Here is a 19,483-nt window from a genome sequence, read left to right as displayed (position 1 = left end):
CTTAAGTTGCTCAAGGATTCCACCTCCCTACTCCCATGTACTCCAGGAATCTTCTGGCTTCCCAGCCCACTTGTGTCTCTGTAGGTCATGAACCCTGAGTGCTTGTGGGAACAGGCACCACCTCTTTTTTTGAGGGTGAGTGGCTTGACCTAGTTCCTCTCCCAGAGGGCCATACTGCAGTCCTGCCTTGCAGAGCGCCACAGCTAAGTGCCACAGCTTCATTATTGAGCTCTTTGTAAGAAAGAAGCTCTTCAAATCTGGGAAGGGAAGAAAATGCACCACAGACTTCCTCTGTTTGATGCTCTCGATGGGCATCTCTCAGACTCGGCCTCCGCCTTCAACAAGCCAAATGCAGAGTCCAGGGAGAAGCATCAGGAACATTCTTGGCCTTGGTGGGAATCCTGAATCCTGCTTTTTCTCCTTAATAGTGAGTTCATCAGACAGGTTTCCCAAATTTATAAAGCCAACCTTCAAGGTTTAGAAAGGCCATGCTGTGCATATATTCAGGCACATGAATTTATTCCCATGTGGGCATTTTTATATCTATTGTGTCGTTCTATGCTCATGTGAGAATGAGAAGAGACATGGTCTGAACATTCTAGCAAAAGAAAATGGTCACTTCGTTAGGTGAGAGCCAGGACAGAGTTAGGAGGTCTTGCCATCTGCCTAGCATGTTTTACTCTAAAGACCTGGACAGCCCCAGTTAAGTTTCTTTACCATGCCAGGCCTCGACCTGACCCTGCTGGATAAGGCTTGGTTTTCCACCCAGCTTGGTCTTAGGTAATGGGAAAGACAGCTCTGCAGTGTATTCTTTTTCTCCTCACCCCATAAATAAAGTAAAAACTAGATCCTGTTTCTGACACTTCAGCTATTTGTGAATTATTTCTTAGGCAAGTACTAGGCATTTAGGGGACACTTCATTTCTTTCACACTAGAAGCCATATGGATTATTCCGGTTAGGTCACTCATGGCCCATGAGGACCTGGAGCAGAACAGCTACAATGGCTCACTTATTAAACAGTCTTGGGCATTAGCAGAACTGGGCATGTCAAAGCCCACTCAGAGCTGCCCCTTCTGGCCTCTGTTAGAAGAGCACCATTTTGAAGCAGGCCCGCAGTCCTTTCGGAATCTGTCATTGTGAAACAGGCAACCCACAGTTGGGCTTAGAATTGGATGTCACGGAGTTACATGTTTATGCAAAGATAAGTGCAGACCAGACTCCTGCTTGAGAGACAGTCCACTAGGAGACAAGTTACAGTCCCTAATTGCTGTTGTCTAGCCAAGATGTGGGGGCGTACACCCATTGTTTGGGTCTAGTGTCACCTCTCCCCAAATTGGCTATAAGAACATAAAGCTTTAAACTTCCTTCCTTTGGCAAGGCTTTTAACAACATTTTCTAAATGAGGCCTAATTAGGGGTCCTGGTAACCTGTGGGAATGGCTTTCTCTCTCCAAGCCACCTTTTGAGCTTGTTTCAAGCTCAGATGCAGAGGTGCCTTTTGTAGCACAGAAGAACATGGATACTGAAGGAGCCCTCCTTTAACATTGGCTCTTGCTTTCTCTACTTGGCCTTCCACTTCGCAAGAGTCCCCCACCCAAGTCAGACCCCTAATTTGCACCCGGGCCCCAGGGAGCTGCCTTAATGATCAAGCCACAGCGAGCTGGCCCCTCCTCCAGTGGCAGGCACCAAAGAGTGTGTTGTCATTCTGCAAGCTTGCAAGGGCATTTGAGGGAAATTCCTTTGAGTGTTTTCCTGGCCTCATTCCATGCTCAGAGGCAAAAATTAAAAGTGAACCAGCAGAAGGTTCCAAAGTTGGTTGTGCCCTTGAAGGCCCAGCCCAGAGCTAAAGAATGCGGTGATGGGAACTGCTGACACCTCCCCAGGCTGTGTGAGTTGCAGAGTAGGGAAGGAGCCAAACAACAGTGCTGACTTCAGTCAGAGCCCGGGGGCTTCCCACCCCCAAACTTCAGCCAACAGGAACCTCTGGGTAGGAGTCTTTACCTAAAGCAGATGCCCTAGCCACTTTCAGAGGGAGCTGTCAGCTTACACCAAGGCAGACTTTCAACAAGCCATGACTTCCCCGGTTACAGTTGCCAGACACTCGAAGCAAATAAACACACAGCCTACTCAGATAAATTTGAATTGGAGATAAATAAAGAAAAAATACATTTCTTTGTTTGTACCTTACGGAGATACACTAAAAATAAGTCTTCATTAGTTATGTGAAATTTAGAGTTGACTGGGTGTCCTTTATTTTCTCTGGTGACCATGCTTATGAGAGATGGTGACAAGCCCTATAAAAGCATGCCCTATAGGGCTAGAGATATAGATTAATGCAAGAGTGCTTGCCTAGACAATCCATGGCACCCTGCTATGAGATCCCCAGCTCTACAGGTGTGTGTGTGTGTGTGTGTGTGTGTGTGTGTGTGTACATGCACACATACATAAATACACCCCTTTGCATCCCTCTATTTTATGTACACATTAAACAGTGGGGCAGATTTTCTCATCATTTACCAGTTACCTGTTAGGGAAGAACAGACTCTCTCATGACCTTCATCTTTACTTTTAATACACCATTTTCTTCTTGACATTCCATTACTAAATTGCAGAATTTTAAAGTAGTCCCTTCGAATAATGATTGTGGGTGCTAGGGACCATGGCCTCTGCTTTCCCCTTGCTAAACAGTCCTGCTGGTGTCTTGGGTGGCTCCTATTCTGTTCCACCACCTTTCTTTAATGAGCTGATTAGGTAACCTCTAGGAGAACCCCATCCAGAGAAACCTTGCCTTCCCTGACCTCTTCACACTCTTCCCTCCTAGGCAGCTCTCCTCAGAGGCAGCCCTGCCTCAGTGTGGCCTCCACCATGTGGCCTCCACCTTGGCTCCTATGGCCGGGATTCTCCTTCTACCCTGCATGTCATGCAAGGCTCCACATGGTTATCAGTGAAATGCTTGGCTGTTTTAGCACCTCTCACAGCCTCCTGGCTGTTCTCCACCCCGAGGTCAGGGAAGGCGGGGAAAGAGGAGTATACTTTTTTGTCTGCTGTGGAAAGCTGCCCGCTGATTTCTGGGCCCTTGCTAGCCAACATGCAGGTTTATTATTCAATGAGATTAGCCCAGAAGAGCTGTTTTCCAGCTGTAACTGATGAAACTTTTTCTCCTTCAAAAAGCTTTTCTCCTTCATCTCCAGTGTCCCTGTATTATTTTCTTTCCCTTTTCCAGTCCTGCCCTGCCCAGCATCCTCCCTGGGCCATAAGAAAACCAGAGGGAACAACAGGATGTTGTCATTTCCCTAGGAATGCATTCTGGATAACGCTGCTCACCCTACCGTATAGACTCTTTCAGTTGTCTGTCTATGAATTTTCGTGCAACTGAGACTGGAAGGAGCAGGCCACTCTTGGTTTCCATCCTCCATAACTTGTCCTTACCAAAGAGAACCTGTATTTGCTCACCCTCAGTAGTAGTGGTTCAGAAAACCTGGGCTGTTCTGCCTCAGCTGAGAGCAGACCCCCCTCAGCCACTAGAAGCCAGTGCACACTGGGAACTGGGGCATTACCAGCTCCACAAGCCTCTCAGATTGCCTAGGGAAGAGAAATTAAATGACATACATCTCATGACTGACTTCTTAAACCCCAAGTTCTCCTGGGTTATTTAAATTGTGCTTCTGAATTCCAGGGTATACTCCCTTGCATGACTTGGAGAAAGAAAGTCACTTGTGGCAGATAAAGAGCAGTCTTCTGACAGTGAGATGTCATTCTGACCAGTGAAAAGTCTACAGGCAGCTGAGAATAGCCGGGTGCCAAAGTCAAACTTGACGGAAAAGAGTAGAATTACCCTGTTCTCACAAAAGACTGAAGACACGGGCTTTCACCTCATGGCCCGTGATGGTCAAACTCTGCCCTGTTTTTTCGGTAGAGAACTTTTAACTGGAACACAGCCCCACTGGTTTGTTTATACACTGTCCCAGGCTGCCGTGTGCAGCAGCGCAGCATGAAGTAGTTACAACAGAGACCACATGCCTTCAAGAGCTCCAAGACTCAAGAGCCCTGTCACTGCAGTAACGTGCCAGCCTCAACTTTGGCTGCGTGTAAGAATCTCTTGGAAAGTGACACACAGACACTTCACTTTCGGTTCTGTTGCTTATAGTTCCATCTTCAAGTGCAGAGGACAGTTAAATGTTCTTTTCATCTGTGAGTCCATAGGACATGTAAATGCTCTCAAGGGCATTCTGGTAACACTGAAAGAGCATTGTCAGTATTCATTGAACGAGAGAACCTGAAAGCAAACCCGAAAGATCAGCCTCTGTCCCTCTCTCTCTCTGCTCCTCTGCAAACTCCCATGCTGGTGCACATGCGTGCTCACACACCACCTCATACATCCTCCATCCTTGCCTGCCCTGAGATCCGAAGAGTTCCAGCTCTTGAATGTTGTCCCACCAGCAATGGAGACCATCTGGCCACCCCTGCCTGGGCTGAAACCTGGCTTTGCTGGAGTTTCCTCTGGATTCCACTGGGCTTTGCCAGCTTCCAGGAGCAACTGGTGGGAATATTCTGCAGAGTCCCGTGGCCCCTTCCCAAGCACCCGGTCTCTGAAATCCCCTTCCTCCCCCCACCCTAGGGCCAGCTGCTATAACTAGCAGGTAAAGTTTCTCAGGGGCACAAGGCGACCTTGGAGAATTGTGGCTTCATGGGGCATATGGCCTTTTCCTAACTCTTCCTCAGTTTTCTCCTGTGGCCTTTACGACTTTCCCACCTCCTGTTCTGCCATCTGGCTGCCTTGTCCCGGCTCTTTCCAGGAGAGAGGACTAGGTGGCTTGTGGGGAAAGGGCAGAAGAAATATGAACTATCTTTGGCTTTCTGGGGTTGAAAGCAATGTTAAATGAACTCCCCTTTCCACACAGCACACCGTTCCGGAAGGCAAAGGCCTTGTACGCCTGCAAAGCTGAACACGACTCTGAGCTCTCGTTCACAGCAGGCACCGTCTTCGATAATGGTGAGTTTTTCCCATCACTTCACAAAAATGGACAGGAAGCAGATGGATGAATGTTCCTACCTGGGGGTATGGGGCTCTTCCCCCAAAATCAGACTTGTGGAGGCTTTACCCTGGGTAGGCCCAGAAAGGCATGTGGCCTTGGTGTTTGATGTTTGTGCACTAGATAGGCTCAAAGATGAGGGAGTGAATTACAGGACAGTTGAATTGGGCAGAGAACTGGAGGCCGCCCAGTCACCTGTTCCATTCTGTTTTCCCCTTGGGGTCTGGGCCTGTGCATTGTCTTCAGCAGACAAGGCCCACTCCTCACACAGCCGGGTAGCTCCTACTGTGCTCCTCCCTTTAGACCTGAGATCACAGAACAGACTTCGTAACGTGATGTCACCTACACTCCAGCAGCCTCCTGTTGTGGCATCTGGTGCAAGAATGCATTGTGGCACTGCATAACACTGGAGTCAGGACCTGCTTGGTGCACCGCCATCCTGGCCTTTTCTGCCTTCCTCCCTGAAAGCATGTGTTACAGTGAGAAGCAAAGCTGTGGTTTGGCATAATTATTTACCTAAGGAGAATCTGGACTCCCATGCAAACATCAGGCTTCTGTGATGGCTCTTTTCCATGGGAGAAGTTTTCCTTCAGGGTTACAAGCAGTTAGTTGTGTTTGTTTCAAGGGCAGCTGCCTGGTTCCAGAACATGGGGATTTGCTCTGGCTACTCCTTGGCCTCATGTGGGGTGAAGGCAAAGGTCACCCCAATCTGCCTGGCCCTAGACCCGCCTCGCCCCATGTGACTGAGAACCAGCAGAGGTGGAGGGCAGTCAAGGAGCATACACAGCACAGGAGAGCCTGAACCCTAGAGCCAGGCCACAGTGCATGTGCCAGCCTGACTGTTTGCTCTGCTATGACCTGAAGCAGTGATGTCACTTCACTGTGCCCTGGTTTTCTTCTCTGTCACAGCAGCTAACACACCTACCTTCCAGGGCATGATGAAAGGACATCAAGCTAATATACAGTGTGTGTAAAATGGTACCTAAAGCATGGGAGGTATTCAGTATGCTGTTGTTGTTAGCATCAGGATCTTGTGTCTCTCTTAGAAAGACCGTGGCAAGCTGTGCATGGTGATACACATCTGTAATCCCAGCACTCAGGGAGGCAGAGGCAGAGGCAGGTGGATCTCTGTCAGTTTGAGGCCAGCATGGTCTACAAAGTGAGTCCAGGACAGCCAAGGTTACACAGAGAAACTCTCTCTCAGAAAAGAGAGAGAGGGGGGAGGGGGAGGAAGAAAAGAAGAAAGAAGAGAAAAAAACCGTGGCACTATAATCTGAAAACAAGGACAGTTTTTCCTTTTGGCTAACATGGTCCCTAGCTGTAGGTACTGTTTATGTCTTCGGAACCTGCCATCAAATCCAGAGTGCCTGGCACCAGGTGTACCCCACCCCCTGTATTCTGCCCTCTTTTAGTCAGGCATGAGTAGACATAGTCAGAAACACAGCACCCAATGCAGAGTTCCAGCCTGGGCCTCCTGCACCAGCAGCAATTGGGACAAACTTGAAACTGTCTCTGCCCTGATAAGCCAGAAGTCCACCTTGAAGCTGACCCAAGTCCAAGGTCCTGTGCTGAAGCTTTGGCTCTGTTGACTGTCTTCTGTGCGCCTTAATAATCAGAGCACATGAAGTGGCCAGTGCACCACCTCTCCTGCCAGGAGCTGATGCCTGCAAGCCTAGCAGACTGGCATGTAGAGTGGGTCGGCTGAACACTGTCCCAAACCATGTCATGGTGAGTGTGCCCTCCACAGACCAGCTGTAATAACATGATGCAGCTTCCCCAACAGACAAGTCAGAATGGATGTCACTACTGGGGCATGGGTGACGAGTATTCAGAGTTATGCAACTCTCATCACTGTCTAATTCCAGGATAACACACACACACACACATACACACACACACACACACGTACATGCACTCATGCATAATCATGTTGTTTTTACCCCTAAGCTTCTTCTCTCCAGCCCTATCTTCTGTCTCCAAAGATGGGCCTGCTTTGAATATCTCATACAAATAGAATTGCATAATATATGGTCTTTGTAACAGAAATTTTTTATGTGATGTTTTTCAAAGTTAATCCGGGTTGTACCGTGTATCTGCACTTTCTTCCTTCTTGTGGCCGAGTTGTATTTCATTGTGCGGCTAGACTACCTTTTACTTAAACAGCTAGCAGCTAACTGATGGGGTATCTTACTGGTTCTCACTTTTTCACTGTTAAGAATGATACTCTGTGGACATTTATGGTTTGAGTATTTAAAAAAAAAAAAGTTCTCCTGGGATTGCTGGATCCTGTGGAAATGCCAGACTATTTTTACAAGGAGCTTGTACCTCTTTGCATCTCCATCTCTTTTGTTTTTAAGTCTCATCTTTGAACAACAACAACAGAAAGTCGGGCGAACACCCCGTGATTTTTATGTGCCAGGGTCTTTCCTTCCCAGCGGGGTCTCTGCCCAGCAGGTTCTGTGACTACTCCCAGAACCAGGTGACCATCATATGTCCCCTAAAGACACAACAGTGGTTCCCTTCCCACATGTCCCTATGCTCTGTAGGGCCCTGCTGAGTTCTCCAGTGCTGGAGCTGTGTACATGTATGTGACTGTGGACATGCTCGTGCCATGATCCACACGTGGAGATCAAAGAACATTTCCGGAGTCAGTTCCTTCCATCTTTTTGTGACATAGCATCTCTCTCATGTCTGCTGTGTGCTCAGACTCTGGTCTAGCTTCCCGCCAGTTCTCCCTGCCATCCTCTTACAGTGGGAGTTCTGGGATTTCAGAAGCACAGCCATACTACCTTGGCTTTGAACAGAGGTTCTGGGGGTCAAACACAGGTCATCAGGTTTGCACAGCAAGTGTTTTTGTTCTTTGAGCTGTATCCCTGGCCCCTGACAGACATGCTAATCCACTTTCTAGACTGTTTTGCCTGGTAATATTTCACCAGATCCTATTCTAGAGAAAATACAATTTTTATGCTGTTGGAGGAATCAGGCAATAAAGAAGGAAATAATGAAGGCTCTAAGTGGAGAAGTGGCCTGCCCTTTCCTACTGTTCCCTGGAAAGATAAGGTAAAGCCCATGTCAGAAGCCTGGATGTTCTCTGCAGCTGTCCTATTACAGCTTCCTACTGACAGGTTTTGTCATGTGTGTGCTGTATTTTGTGTATGGAATAGGGAAGAGAAAGGAAGGGTGTGTGGAGGTAAAAGCCTGCTGCTTCGTAAACATTAATCTCTCAGCCTTGGGGTTTCAGTGGGCCAAACTTTGACTTTGGAGTGGCGCTCAGTCAGCTCCTGGACTCTTTGTAGCAGGGGATGGATGTGGGATACTGGGAAATATCTCTAATGTCAGCTCCTGCCAATCTACCAGGAAACTGTCCGCTCCACTAGGAGCACCTCAGACAGTAACTGGAAAGAGAAGTAATTTGTGTTCTCAGGAGCATTAGTCATCCAGAAGCAGTGTGACCAGTGATACCTAGAAAATTCACGTGGCAGTTGAAAAAAACTGGCTTCTTGGGATACTCTTCTCAAGTTTTGAGATGAGGGTCTGGGAGACCTATCAGTAGGTATAACTTGCTGTTGGGGCATGAGAACCTGAGTCCCTGCCCCTAGTGCCCCTGCCAAAAGCTGAGTGTGGTAGAGTGCCCATAATCACAGTGCTGAGCAGATGGGGCCAGGGGGATCTCTAGAGCTTGCTAACCATCTACTCTAGTCAAATTCATGAGTTTCAGGTTCGATGTGAGACCCTGTCTCAAATAAGGCAGAGAGCAACTGAGGAAGACGCTAATCCTGAACTCCAGCCTCTGCACACACATGCATACATGTGCACACATATGTGTGCACGTATCAGGCTAGTCTCAGCCTCCCTAACTATTTCCACTGCCCTCCCCGACAGCATCCAGCCAATTTTCCTTCCTCACCTGCCTGTTCCCACCAGCAAGTCCTGCCATTCCCACTCTTGCCCCTCAACTCATCTCTGCATACAAGCTAGAGTGAGCTTCCGAATCCTGTCATGCTATTCCCATTTAGAGCACCTTATCTCCTGTTGCTCTGTGAGGTACCTCTGAGGCCCTCTGCAGCCCAGCTCCTGCCTCCTGACCTCTCATCGTTACTTTATACACCACGGCTTTGGAGGACATCTCCACAAACTTCTGCTCAACTGTATCTTTCTGTAATTGAATTTATTGGTGCACAGCCCCCCTTTTTTTGTTGGCTTGTATGTACTCTGTGGCCACACTTTGTGGTCCTTTCTAGGGAGTGTACAAAGTACTGTTCTGAGATCACGTCTAGCTTTTCTGTGTCTTGGAGCCTTGCATCTGCTCTAAGCACTCTTGGCTGATGCTGTGAGCGCCTTTGGGTTAGAACTTTCTGAGTTCCTTCTCTCCCCAAGTCCCATCTCTTTTTCCCTTCCTTCCCCTCTTTCTCTCATTCATATTCTCTCTCCCCTTTCCCCTTTTACTATGTTTATGATAAACTGTCACTTCACTAAGGAGACATATATGAGAACCCAGCACAGTGTCCGGCCCCTGATAGGTGCTCATAAGACATTAGTGTAATGAGTAAATGCCTGCTAATCACACATCTGTAACTTCCTCCAATGGAAGCTTCTTCCCTCTGACAGTAGCCAGTCATTGTCCATAGTGAATTAGGAGAGAAGAAAGAATGAGCTGAGTATGCCAGGAACTTGTGTTATACCCAAGGAGCAAAGGGAGAGGTTGGGCTCATGTCAGTAGCAGCTTATATTATATGCTATGCTCACTGGGCTAGCTCACTATATGCTATGCTCACTGCCACTCAGACAGCTCCTTGCAATGCACAGTGTGTATATAGCACCATGGACACTAGTGCAGGTCAGCCGCCAACCACTTACTAACTGCTTCACCAGTCAGAGTCCTGAGGCAGGCAAAAGCAGAATTCAGCCTGTAGGCTGCGTGGTCAGATGTCCCAGGCCGCTAGTGTACCTCTATCGTCTTCCAGCTGTATAGGTTTTTTTGGCCAGTTGCTTAACCTTTTGGCCCCTCAGTTTTTCATCTGTGAATGGCTTTATGTTCACACTGAAGCTAATACAGGTAGAGTGGAGTACCTGTTAATAAAGCTTCTACTATGTAGTTCATGCCAACAAGAAACACCTTCTCTGATTGAATCAAAGCAGGATATAGTGGAGGAAGGTTTGGTCTCTGGGTTCGAATTATAATTTCACTCTCATGACTGTGAAACTTAATTTGTCTGAAATTCTGAGCACCTGGGCCCCATGACACTCACCCTTTAAAGTGTTAGATTGGGTCACAGTGGGTAATGCAGAAGGGAGCTGCTGAAGGCTGTTGAGCCAGGGAGTTGGAACAACAAACTGAAATGCACTAAAACATCAGAGAGCAAAGTTTTCATCATTTCAGCAGTTTATTAATAGGACCCACCAACACTGTATGGGATATACTGTGAGATAAACTGTGAATTTTCCAGAAATCAGGAGGCGAAAAAGCAGGTAGAAGCAAGTCCATAATACTGTTTATGAAGGAGCTGAGCCCCTTGTCAGACCAGGGAACAGATTACAGAGGGAAGGAGAGTCAGCTATCCCTCTTCTTCTAGCTAACCAGAACTCAAAATTTTCTTCTTAACTATCACCTTAATTACAAGGCATTTTGAAACACAAAGGTCATAGCTTTTAACTTCTATAAACCAATGAAAATGCAGGTGCCTAGGGCCCAGGAACCTGCAGATTCCATGAGCATGTGGATAGGGCTCTGTTGTTGTCTAGCAGTAGCCTTTAAGAAACCCTGGCTTAGAGAGTCAAGTGAGTCAGCGGACCCTTGCAAAGGCTGCTTTATCCCTGCGGCCCGTGTGACACATCAGGCCTTCCTCGTTCCTTCTGCGGCTTCGCATAGTCTACAGATTCCTTGGGTTCATAGATAACACCTCAGTACCTGTGCTGTTTGAGCACGGGGGAAGGAAGTAGACGCACGCATCCATCAAAACAGCCACGCTGTGGAGTGGCAGAGCTCTTTAGGTTATCTTTACTTAGTTCAGATTTTTGTTTGTTTGGGAGAATGAGTTTAATTTGTTTATATTTTGGTTCCAAACATCTAAGGCTTACTGAAGCTTTGGTGGGTTCAGGAACGAAGGCTTTTGCCCAGACTGGATGGTAGAGGGTTCCTGAGGTCCTCCTGTCTCCACCTCCCAGGGCTGGGATAGCGGATGCACATGCCATAGCTAGCCTTTTACATGGTTTCCAAGAAGTTAAACTCAGTCCTCAGACTTACAAACCAGGGGTTCTCTCCAATTTTGTCATCTCCTCATCCCCTGGGCCGTGTTTTACTAGGAGAAAGTTCCTAGTTCCCAACCTGCCCTGGGAGTTAATGATGCACTCACATTGGCTCCTTTAATCCACTGCAGAAACCACAGAAAAGGTTCTGCCACTGCTGTAGAGGTGCAGACATGGAAGGGATCTTGGCAGCCTCAGCTGGTGCCCAGGCAGAGGGCAAGCCTAGTCAGTGTTCTTTATAGGCGGCCTGGCAAGACCTAGAGAGGCCAGTCACTCCTGCAGGTCTGGGCTATCATCTGCTTAGGCTTCATTCTTCAGGCCTCATGGTAGGAAGTTATGCAAGGTTTTGAAGGCCAGCTAGTAGGTGTCTGACTACGTTTCCACCAAGGCAGTGTGTAAATGCATTAGTCTTCTAGAATCCTCAGAGCCTGTGGCTTTGTTATCTCCCCATTGGCTTCCATCGGTTTCTGTTCTTCTTTCCCTACAAACCGAAACTAGAATTATACAGTAGTGTTGGGGCGGAAGTGCGTTTCTAAAACAAGCTCAGGAAGTCACTTAATTAGCCCAGGAAAGGAACAGGGGAAAATCTGTTCTCTCCACACAATCCTGGATAACTGGAGTTTTCCTAATCCATTTAGAGTAAGTACCCTGCCCCACCCCAAAGTGACCTGGACTTGTACAGCTCGTTCACAAGTAGGAGCCCCCCGCACCCCCATACACACTCATCACCGAGGCTCACAATTCCATCTCTTCCCTCCCACTATGATCTACTTTACAGACTCAACCAGATTTTTCCATCTCTTCATCATTGTTGGTTTCCACAGAGGGGAAGTATGACCTAACAGAAATGGATCTATATTCTGTAGATGTTCAAAAAATCAAAAGGATGGGAACTTTGAAAGTTGCAGTAGAGGAAGCAGAGAGCTTTCTGGCTTGTTTATGGGAAAAGTTCTAGAATATAGAAAGGAAAAGGAAGAAAGGGTGTGGGTAGAAGAGAAGGGAAACATTCAGTGTCTGCAGATGAAAAAGGGATCTGCAGGGAAAGGAGAAGCAGTGCTGAGGATTTAAAGGTACAGAAGCAGATAGGTCAAGCTAGGTATGATGACTCATGCTGCTAACCCCAAGACCTGTAATACTGAAGCAGGAAGATTGCCATGAGTTGAAATCTAGAATACAAGATTGAGATGCTGTCTTTAAAAAGATAAAAAACAAAGGTGAACAAACACACAAAATAACCAGCACAGCTTAGTTCTTAACAGTCCTCCCAGGGCATGCCTTTGTACAAAGTTGATAATGAGCAGGGTGGGTCAATTCGTGCATGTGTGTATGTATGCAGGGATGGATGGATGGAGCATCCCAGCTGTTGACCTCTAACCTAAAAGAATGTAAATCTGTTGCATATCATTTAAAGCAGGAACTTCAGAAAAATCCATAAAGCCGCTAAAACTGCATGTAAAATTTGAATGTCTGAATACTTCTCTTTTTGTTGTGGAAAGAGTTCAGAACAAAGTTCCTCAGAAGAGTGTCATCCCCACAAAAGGTTAAGGACCTCTGTTTCAAACCTCCTGGAATTACATAAGATAGTAAGCAGCTGTATTCGTTCCCCAGACTTACCTTCAGCATCCTCCCATGCACAGCGCATCCTCCTCCTGCTCTGCCGGTGACCTCATCTCTCTCTCTCTCTCTCTCTCTCTCTCTCTCTCTCTCTCTCTCTCTCTCTCTCTCTCTCTCTCTCTCTCTCTCTCCTTGTACAGTTCATCCATCTCAGGAGCCTGGCTGGTTGGAGGGGACTCTGAATGGAAAGACTGGCCTCATCCCAGAGAACTACGTGGAGTTCCTCTAACCTAGAGTCCCAGCTGAGCTGCTGAGCTTTATGTGGTCTCCATGACAACTGCTGATTCTGGTGTTGTGGGCCACTTTTCATTGCCACTGAGGAAGCAGGGAACCGGACTGTTGCCTCCTGCCAACCGGAATGCACCTGGGAACTTGTGTCACCTTTCTCCATGATCATCTCAGCTAACAGCACAGGGATGCTGCAAGAATTGAAAGTCAATCAGTAGAGGAGGCCGTTTGATTTTGATAACCCAGAGGAAGGCTTACAAAGCTGTTTTTTCACGAGTGCCCTAACTAGAGAGCACTGATTTCATGTTAACAGTCATCCCAGTCCCCAGGCTTCTGAGAAGAGGAAGCGGGATGAGAACAGTCCTAACGGAAGTGCAGCACTGCTGAGGTGGATAAGGCAGGGCAAAGAAACTGGCACAAGATGCAGGCTGCCTCTGCTGCTGTTGCTTACAGCAGACATGCGCTCTCTCTCCTTCATTCTCCCAGAGACACCGTTCTGAAGGCAGCTGGGCCTGTCTGGAAGCACACAGGATGAAGGGGTTGCCGCATTGTTTATACAAGGTCCAATCTCTCACCATCTCTTGAGCAGCTGTTGGCCTGGAATCAACAGATTTCAGTACAGTCCTCTCATGCAAAGAAGCACACGTCCCTCACGTTCTCTGCCACCGAAGGCTTCCATCACTGCCATCACCTAGTAACCATAGCAACCCAACCTACTCTAAAACTAAGCCAACAATAATACTCCCCTTTGTGTGACACAACCCCCTATTTCAGCTCTTTGTTTGTGTTTTGTTGTTGTTTCGTTTGTTTGTGTTTTGTTGTTGTTGTTTTGTTTGTTTTTAGTTTTTTTGGAATGGTCTTCCAACAGTCTGAAGCAAAGGATTAGGCCTTTGGGTGGTCTGCCTGGGACAGACAGGATAGCAGCTGGGGACTGCTCCCTTTCTGGAAAATGTCCACATCATCAGGATATACTTGGAGCAAACTCTGGGAACCTGTTGAGGTTGAATCCCATACACATTGGGTCAGTACTTCTGTTCTCCATGTAACAAGTTCTTGCTTCAGAGGGCAAGATGCTGCCTCCCCATGGGCTAGCATCTGACTGATGCCCTCCAGCCTCCCCTCTACCTGCTGCCTGTCTTTGCCCTTTCCAATGATCCCCAAACAGCTCCCTACAAGGCTTTTGCTGCTGGGGTCCTATGGATTTTAGAGATGATCCTTAGAACAAACCTGTAGCATGAATTCTAAAAGGACATATATCTCACTGCCACCCAGAAAAAGAGGGACTCGTTAACTAGGAAAGGCCATTAAGAATCTGGAAGACACCAAATTTTGAGTCCTGGAGGCTAGTCTGGGTAACTTCAAGGAAAGGGAATTCTCAGTTAAAGGGGGCTGGGTCTTAACTGTTGTGCATGAGAGACCACCTGGCTGAGCATCACATGACCTCAAAAGAACACAATCATGGCATCTTCGCATGTGAGTGCCCTTACAGAATGACTCTGGACAGACAAACTGACACTCTCCAGGGGCCCCTCGGATGGCAGCATTGCGCCAGAGTGTGTCTGGCTTCTGGAATTCCTTTAGGGTTGCCTAATGAAGAAAAGAAAAACTTGAATTGTGTTGAATTACTGTATCTTTTGCTTTTATTTTCTTTTTAAAGATAAACTTGTAAATAGAATGATTTGAAATATTATATGGTAAAGTTTTATATTTGATATTCTTTAAGCTAGTTGCTCCATACATTTAGTATTTTGATTGTTGAACAAGTGTGTTTAAAAGGGTGCGCGAGAGACCGGGTTCAAGAGACAAGGTCATGTCCAACTCTCTGGTCCAGTGAAAGACTGTTTCCTTATGGTTCCTGTTGGTGAGCCTGAAAAGTTAGTTGTATTCAGTTGTCTTTATCTACATGTGATTTTTGGGATTTGGAGTTCAAAAGAGCATTTTTAGGTAGTGAATTTTCAAAGAACCGCCACCTAACAGTAAAGTGACACTCAGGATTTAAGTAGGTGGGGCAGGGGGTAACTGTTTGCCTTTGTTTGCTTGTTCTTCTCAGGTGTATTTCTTGGTACCCTAGGATGTCCAGACCAAAGGAGATGGGAGAATTACTCCTTTTCTCTCAACTCTCCTAAGGGCTTATAAATACAGCCAAGCTAGTTTGTAAATGTGTCTGTTGGCTCTAAGAACAAAACCTGAAAGTCAGCTGCTGTGGTTCTCAGCCCTTGGTATGCTTTTATTCTTCCTATAGACACATTTCTACATTTCTTCACCTCCAGGTTTCCTACAGCCCCAGAGTAAAAAGAACCCCAAAAGGGATGTAGGTTGCACATCTACAGTTTTAAGAGTGGCTGTGATGCTAATAGTTCAGTGTGGTGACTCAGCTCAGGATTGTACTGCTGTCAGCCAAGAACTCAGCCAGGAGCAAGGGAGACTCCGTCAGGCAATCACAGGACTCCAAGCTGCCATTGAGGCTGGCTGTGTGGCTCCTGCCTGTGGTCTTAGCATTTAGGAAGCAGAGACCAGAGGATTGCTGGAGTCCTAAGGCAGCCAGGTTTGAGGGCAGGAGGAGGGTTGAAAACTAAAGGAAGAAAGGGAATAGACTCAGGTTCCAGACCTATGCCCTGTGAGCTTGAGAACAAGTTGGGAAAAGGAGCCTGAAGGGCATGCACACTCAAGTAGCATTGTGCTGTCCAAATTGAAAGAGCCCAGCATGATGCTTTTAATATATCTGATGATTTAAATTGTCACCTGTCCTATCATAAATGAAGTAGTCTTGTAGTCAGGGCCCAGCATGACTGCTTGGATACATGTTCATTCTCTCCTGAGCTGGCCCTGGTTTGAAGCTACTGTCGTAGGCTGACCTCCTTCTAGTTTCCCTGAGGCTATGTGTGGCCTATGACAGATGGTTGCTCTGTTTCTGTTTGTCCAGCTAGGCCTCCCTCCTCCTCATGAGCTAAAGAACTGGATATATTAATATGAGCCAAGTGGAAAGGAACTTGAAGATTAAAAACAAAATGTGCCCTTTCTGCTCTCTGGACACCTCAGCTCCCCATGAATAAGGAAAACTGGGTTAGATTGTAGGGAATGAGTTGATATCAAAATGGAAATTCATTGACCAGAGTCCCAAAGATTTCCCAAGAGCTCTGCGTTCCTTCCTCTTGTGAGACCCTGGGATCAATCAGTTACGACCTGAATTTTGGGGCATTTGAGGTGATTTGCCTCACTCCTCCTTGGGATACAGAGTTCCATAACTAAACAGTGCCATGCCATGAGAAGGTAGCTGCTCTCAAATCCCTATCCCCAAGCAGGTAAATTGGACTTGCTCAAGCTTGTTGGGATTCTCTCCTATTTTTTTTTTCAAGATAGATTTATAAGAATGAACTCCATTCAGTGGACCCCCCAGAAGTCCATTAGTATTAGAGCCAGTTTTCTAAAGCTATTATGTAAAGTCTTGTGGGTGCTTTTTTTTTTTTTTTTTTTAAACAATGAAGCAGAGAGAAAATGAGCAGTAAGTCCTTGCAGACCGGCACTGGTAGGTCAGAGCTGTGCTGGTTGCCTGGGAATTGCAGGCGCTCCCCCTACAACTTCAGATGTGACAGTGCCATCGCTGGCTCTCAGAGGGAAATCCTCGTCAGCTGCATCTTCCTCCTGAAAATGCTAGCCCCAATCACACCAAAAGCTGCCTCCCTCTCATAGAGGTTCCAGAAGCACCCTCTACTGAGGCACGGGGAAAAAGGTGGAAGGTGGTGTGACTGCATGTTCATGGCTTCTCTTCCACAGGCACCTGCTTCATGCCACCCTGGCACTCCGCATTTGCTCTAGCACCCACTGTTCCTAGTAGACAAGGGAACCAAGTGTCTGCTTAGCTACCTGACTTTCATGGGAATGTCCTGGGTGTGTGTGCCACCCCTGGCAAACTTGACAGTGATCACTTATGTCTACACACCTGCCCCACAGCCCTTTAATCACCCCGGTGCCCCTCATACCCCATGGTGGTATTTGAAAAATGTCGTCTTGTGCTCAAACATTTCTGTAGCCGTGCTTGATCTAGTGGTTGTCCTTGAACATAGCATCAAGATGGTAAGAGCAGAGAGCGGTGAACCCTGAGCATTCCTCCAACATGCCTGAGACGAGACTACAACAGGAATGATTAGCTTTCTTCCTTTTGCCACCCACAGGACTTGCCTACTTAAAGAGCTTCCCAGAGCAGACAGAGATTCCACATGTCGCTCCGAGGCAGCCCTGTGTTCGTGGGAGGAAAGCATACACAGGGTCAGGAAGGAAGGAGTGAACCTCACTTCTCCCAGTCTTTAAGCGGGGGAGGAAAAGCTATCACAAGAAAAATCTCACAACTAAATAATTTTTCACAAGTCTATAGGCCATTATAGAATGAAGATACCCTTCACAGTGGAATGTTGTGGAGAGCAAAAGCAGCATAGTCCTAACCCATGGAAGGAAGGAGAGCCAAGAATATCATGTGTCAAAATTCACACTTGTATAGTCAGCAGGGACCAGAGTATTGGTAGCTCGGTGTCTAACTGACCTGGAGCAGCTTCAGCCTGGCTGAGGCATGCTAAATCCCACACCCGCCATTCCCACAGGCTTCACCAACAGCCGGCATTCTTGCGGTTCAAGATGCTGGCATCAGCTTGTTGTCTGTGATGACATACATCTGGTGATTCTAAAAGTTGGTGTGCATGTGTTTGTGTGTATGTGGTCATGTGTAGCGCATACATGTGTAAAGATACAGCCTCTCATATAGAGACACACATGAGCTGGCACTTCCAAAGCTTTTACAGCCTTGAAAATTTGGAGGGAGAGTTTCAGAGGAGCCTAGAGGCTCTTGGTTTCCTAGCAAAAGATCAGAGATATAAATGAAGTGCCATCTAAAACCTGTGTTCGTATTTATCACATAGTTATCCACAGCTGTGTTCTTTGGTGACTTATTAAAAGTCATGTTAAAAACTCAAACCCATAAATTCTTAGTAGCTAATGCTTGGCTAGTGTTCAAAAGCACTCAAAAAAACACTTAGTCCATATTTTGGGAAAGAAACTATTTGCATGTTTAATTCATCTTTTAGGCTACCGTTGAGTATACTGTAAAGTGCTGTGTGATATAATATCAGTAAAGTAATTATAAAGGCACTTTAATATTTTCTTTTGAAAAAAATCATAAATAACACACTGTTGTAAATGTCAGTATTGAATATTGACTGGTGCATAGAAACAAATTCTGTAATTAAAATTTAACCTGCAGCTATGATAGAATACTTTTCCTGTTAGTAGAAAAAAAAAACAGTTTTGCCATGTTCAGGCTTTTAAAACATGTGTCTCTGTGCCACTGTGAGTATCTATAAAGAAAATATGATTTCTGTCAGGCACCTCTGAACCGTGGCTTTTTATGTTTGTGTATGTGGCAGTCCCTATGCAGTGAGTGGAAGTATGATTTTTGAATTAAATGACTTTTTCATTTGATGGTGTGTTTGTCTCTTGAATTTCTCATTAGTTTTTACTCAGCATGTTTTAATTTCTTCTAATGTGCGTTTATACACTGATCAACGCTCACAGGTCTGGGCTCTTACAGTTAGGGATATCAACGACAGGGCTGTTTTCTTATGAGCTCGGAGTGGCCCCTGTTCCACTTACTAAGGGGTCAAATGCTGGCACACTTGAATCCACTACTCAGGCCTGTCACACAGTTAAATCTCCAACAGTTACATCCCAATAGGCTCGAGTCTTCCAAAACTCAGTTTTCTAATCAGTTAACCCTTTTCTAGAATGCCATGCAGAGCACCAGCAGGCTGACCGTACCACTGGGTGCTTCTCAGGCCTTCCTGGAATGTCCTGAGCTATAGCCTGGGACCCGGGGCCCACAGTTAGGATTCTGACCTTATCCCGGAGTGAGGAGAAGGAAGAAACAGGGATGCTCCCCTGGAGCCTGGATTTAAGGAGGAAGCCATTGTAGGTCACATGTGGGCAGTCTGCTATCCTTCTTTGCCGAGAGTGGCCTCAGCTGAACCCTGAGAACAGTGCAAATGTCCCACACCTGTGGTCCTCCCAGGACCTCTAGAACACTCAGCCCTTGAAGCCATCCCGTGCGACACGTTTGGTTCTGAGGTGAGGTTTTTCTGAGTTAAACAGCAACCTGTGGAGAAATGGATTTGTCTGGTGCACATGCCCCCATCACAGTGTCATCGAGAGAAGCCAAGGCAGGGACTCAGTCACACAGGTGCAGAGGCAGAGCCCTTGGAGGAAGGCTGCTTACTAGCTTGCTTTCTTTAGCTTTCTTAGCTGCTTCTATAGCTCAGGCCTAGCTGTCTAGGGATGATACCACCCACAGGGGGACAGACCCTCCTGCATTCATTAGA

General features: G+C 46.8%; 1 protein-coding gene across 4 annotated transcripts in view; it reads left to right on the top strand.

Annotated features, from left to right (window-relative positions):
- Arhgap26 (Rho GTPase activating protein 26) overlaps positions 1–18,590 on the top strand; it is a 387,586-nt gene extending 368,996 nt beyond the window's left edge. For all 4 annotated transcript variants that reach the window (XM_021642211.2, XM_021642215.2, XM_021642212.2 and 1 more), the window contains 2 exons: positions 4,902–4,993; positions 13,034–18,590. In XM_021642211.2, the coding sequence (XP_021497886.1) occupies positions 4,902–4,993; positions 13,034–13,122 (181 nt within the window). In that variant the 3' untranslated portion in view covers positions 13,123–18,590. The remainder of the gene's footprint in view (positions 1–4,901; positions 4,994–13,033) is intronic.
- Positions 18,591–19,483: the final 893 nt, after the last annotated feature.

Source organism: Meriones unguiculatus, chromosome 2 (assembly GCF_030254825.1).
Source record: "Meriones unguiculatus strain TT.TT164.6M chromosome 2, Bangor_MerUng_6.1, whole genome shotgun sequence".
Classification (NCBI taxonomy): Eukaryota; Metazoa; Chordata; class Mammalia; order Rodentia; family Muridae; genus Meriones; species Meriones unguiculatus.
The sequence above is the reverse complement of the archived record's forward strand: the minus strand, read 5'-3'. Positions and strand labels throughout refer to the sequence as shown.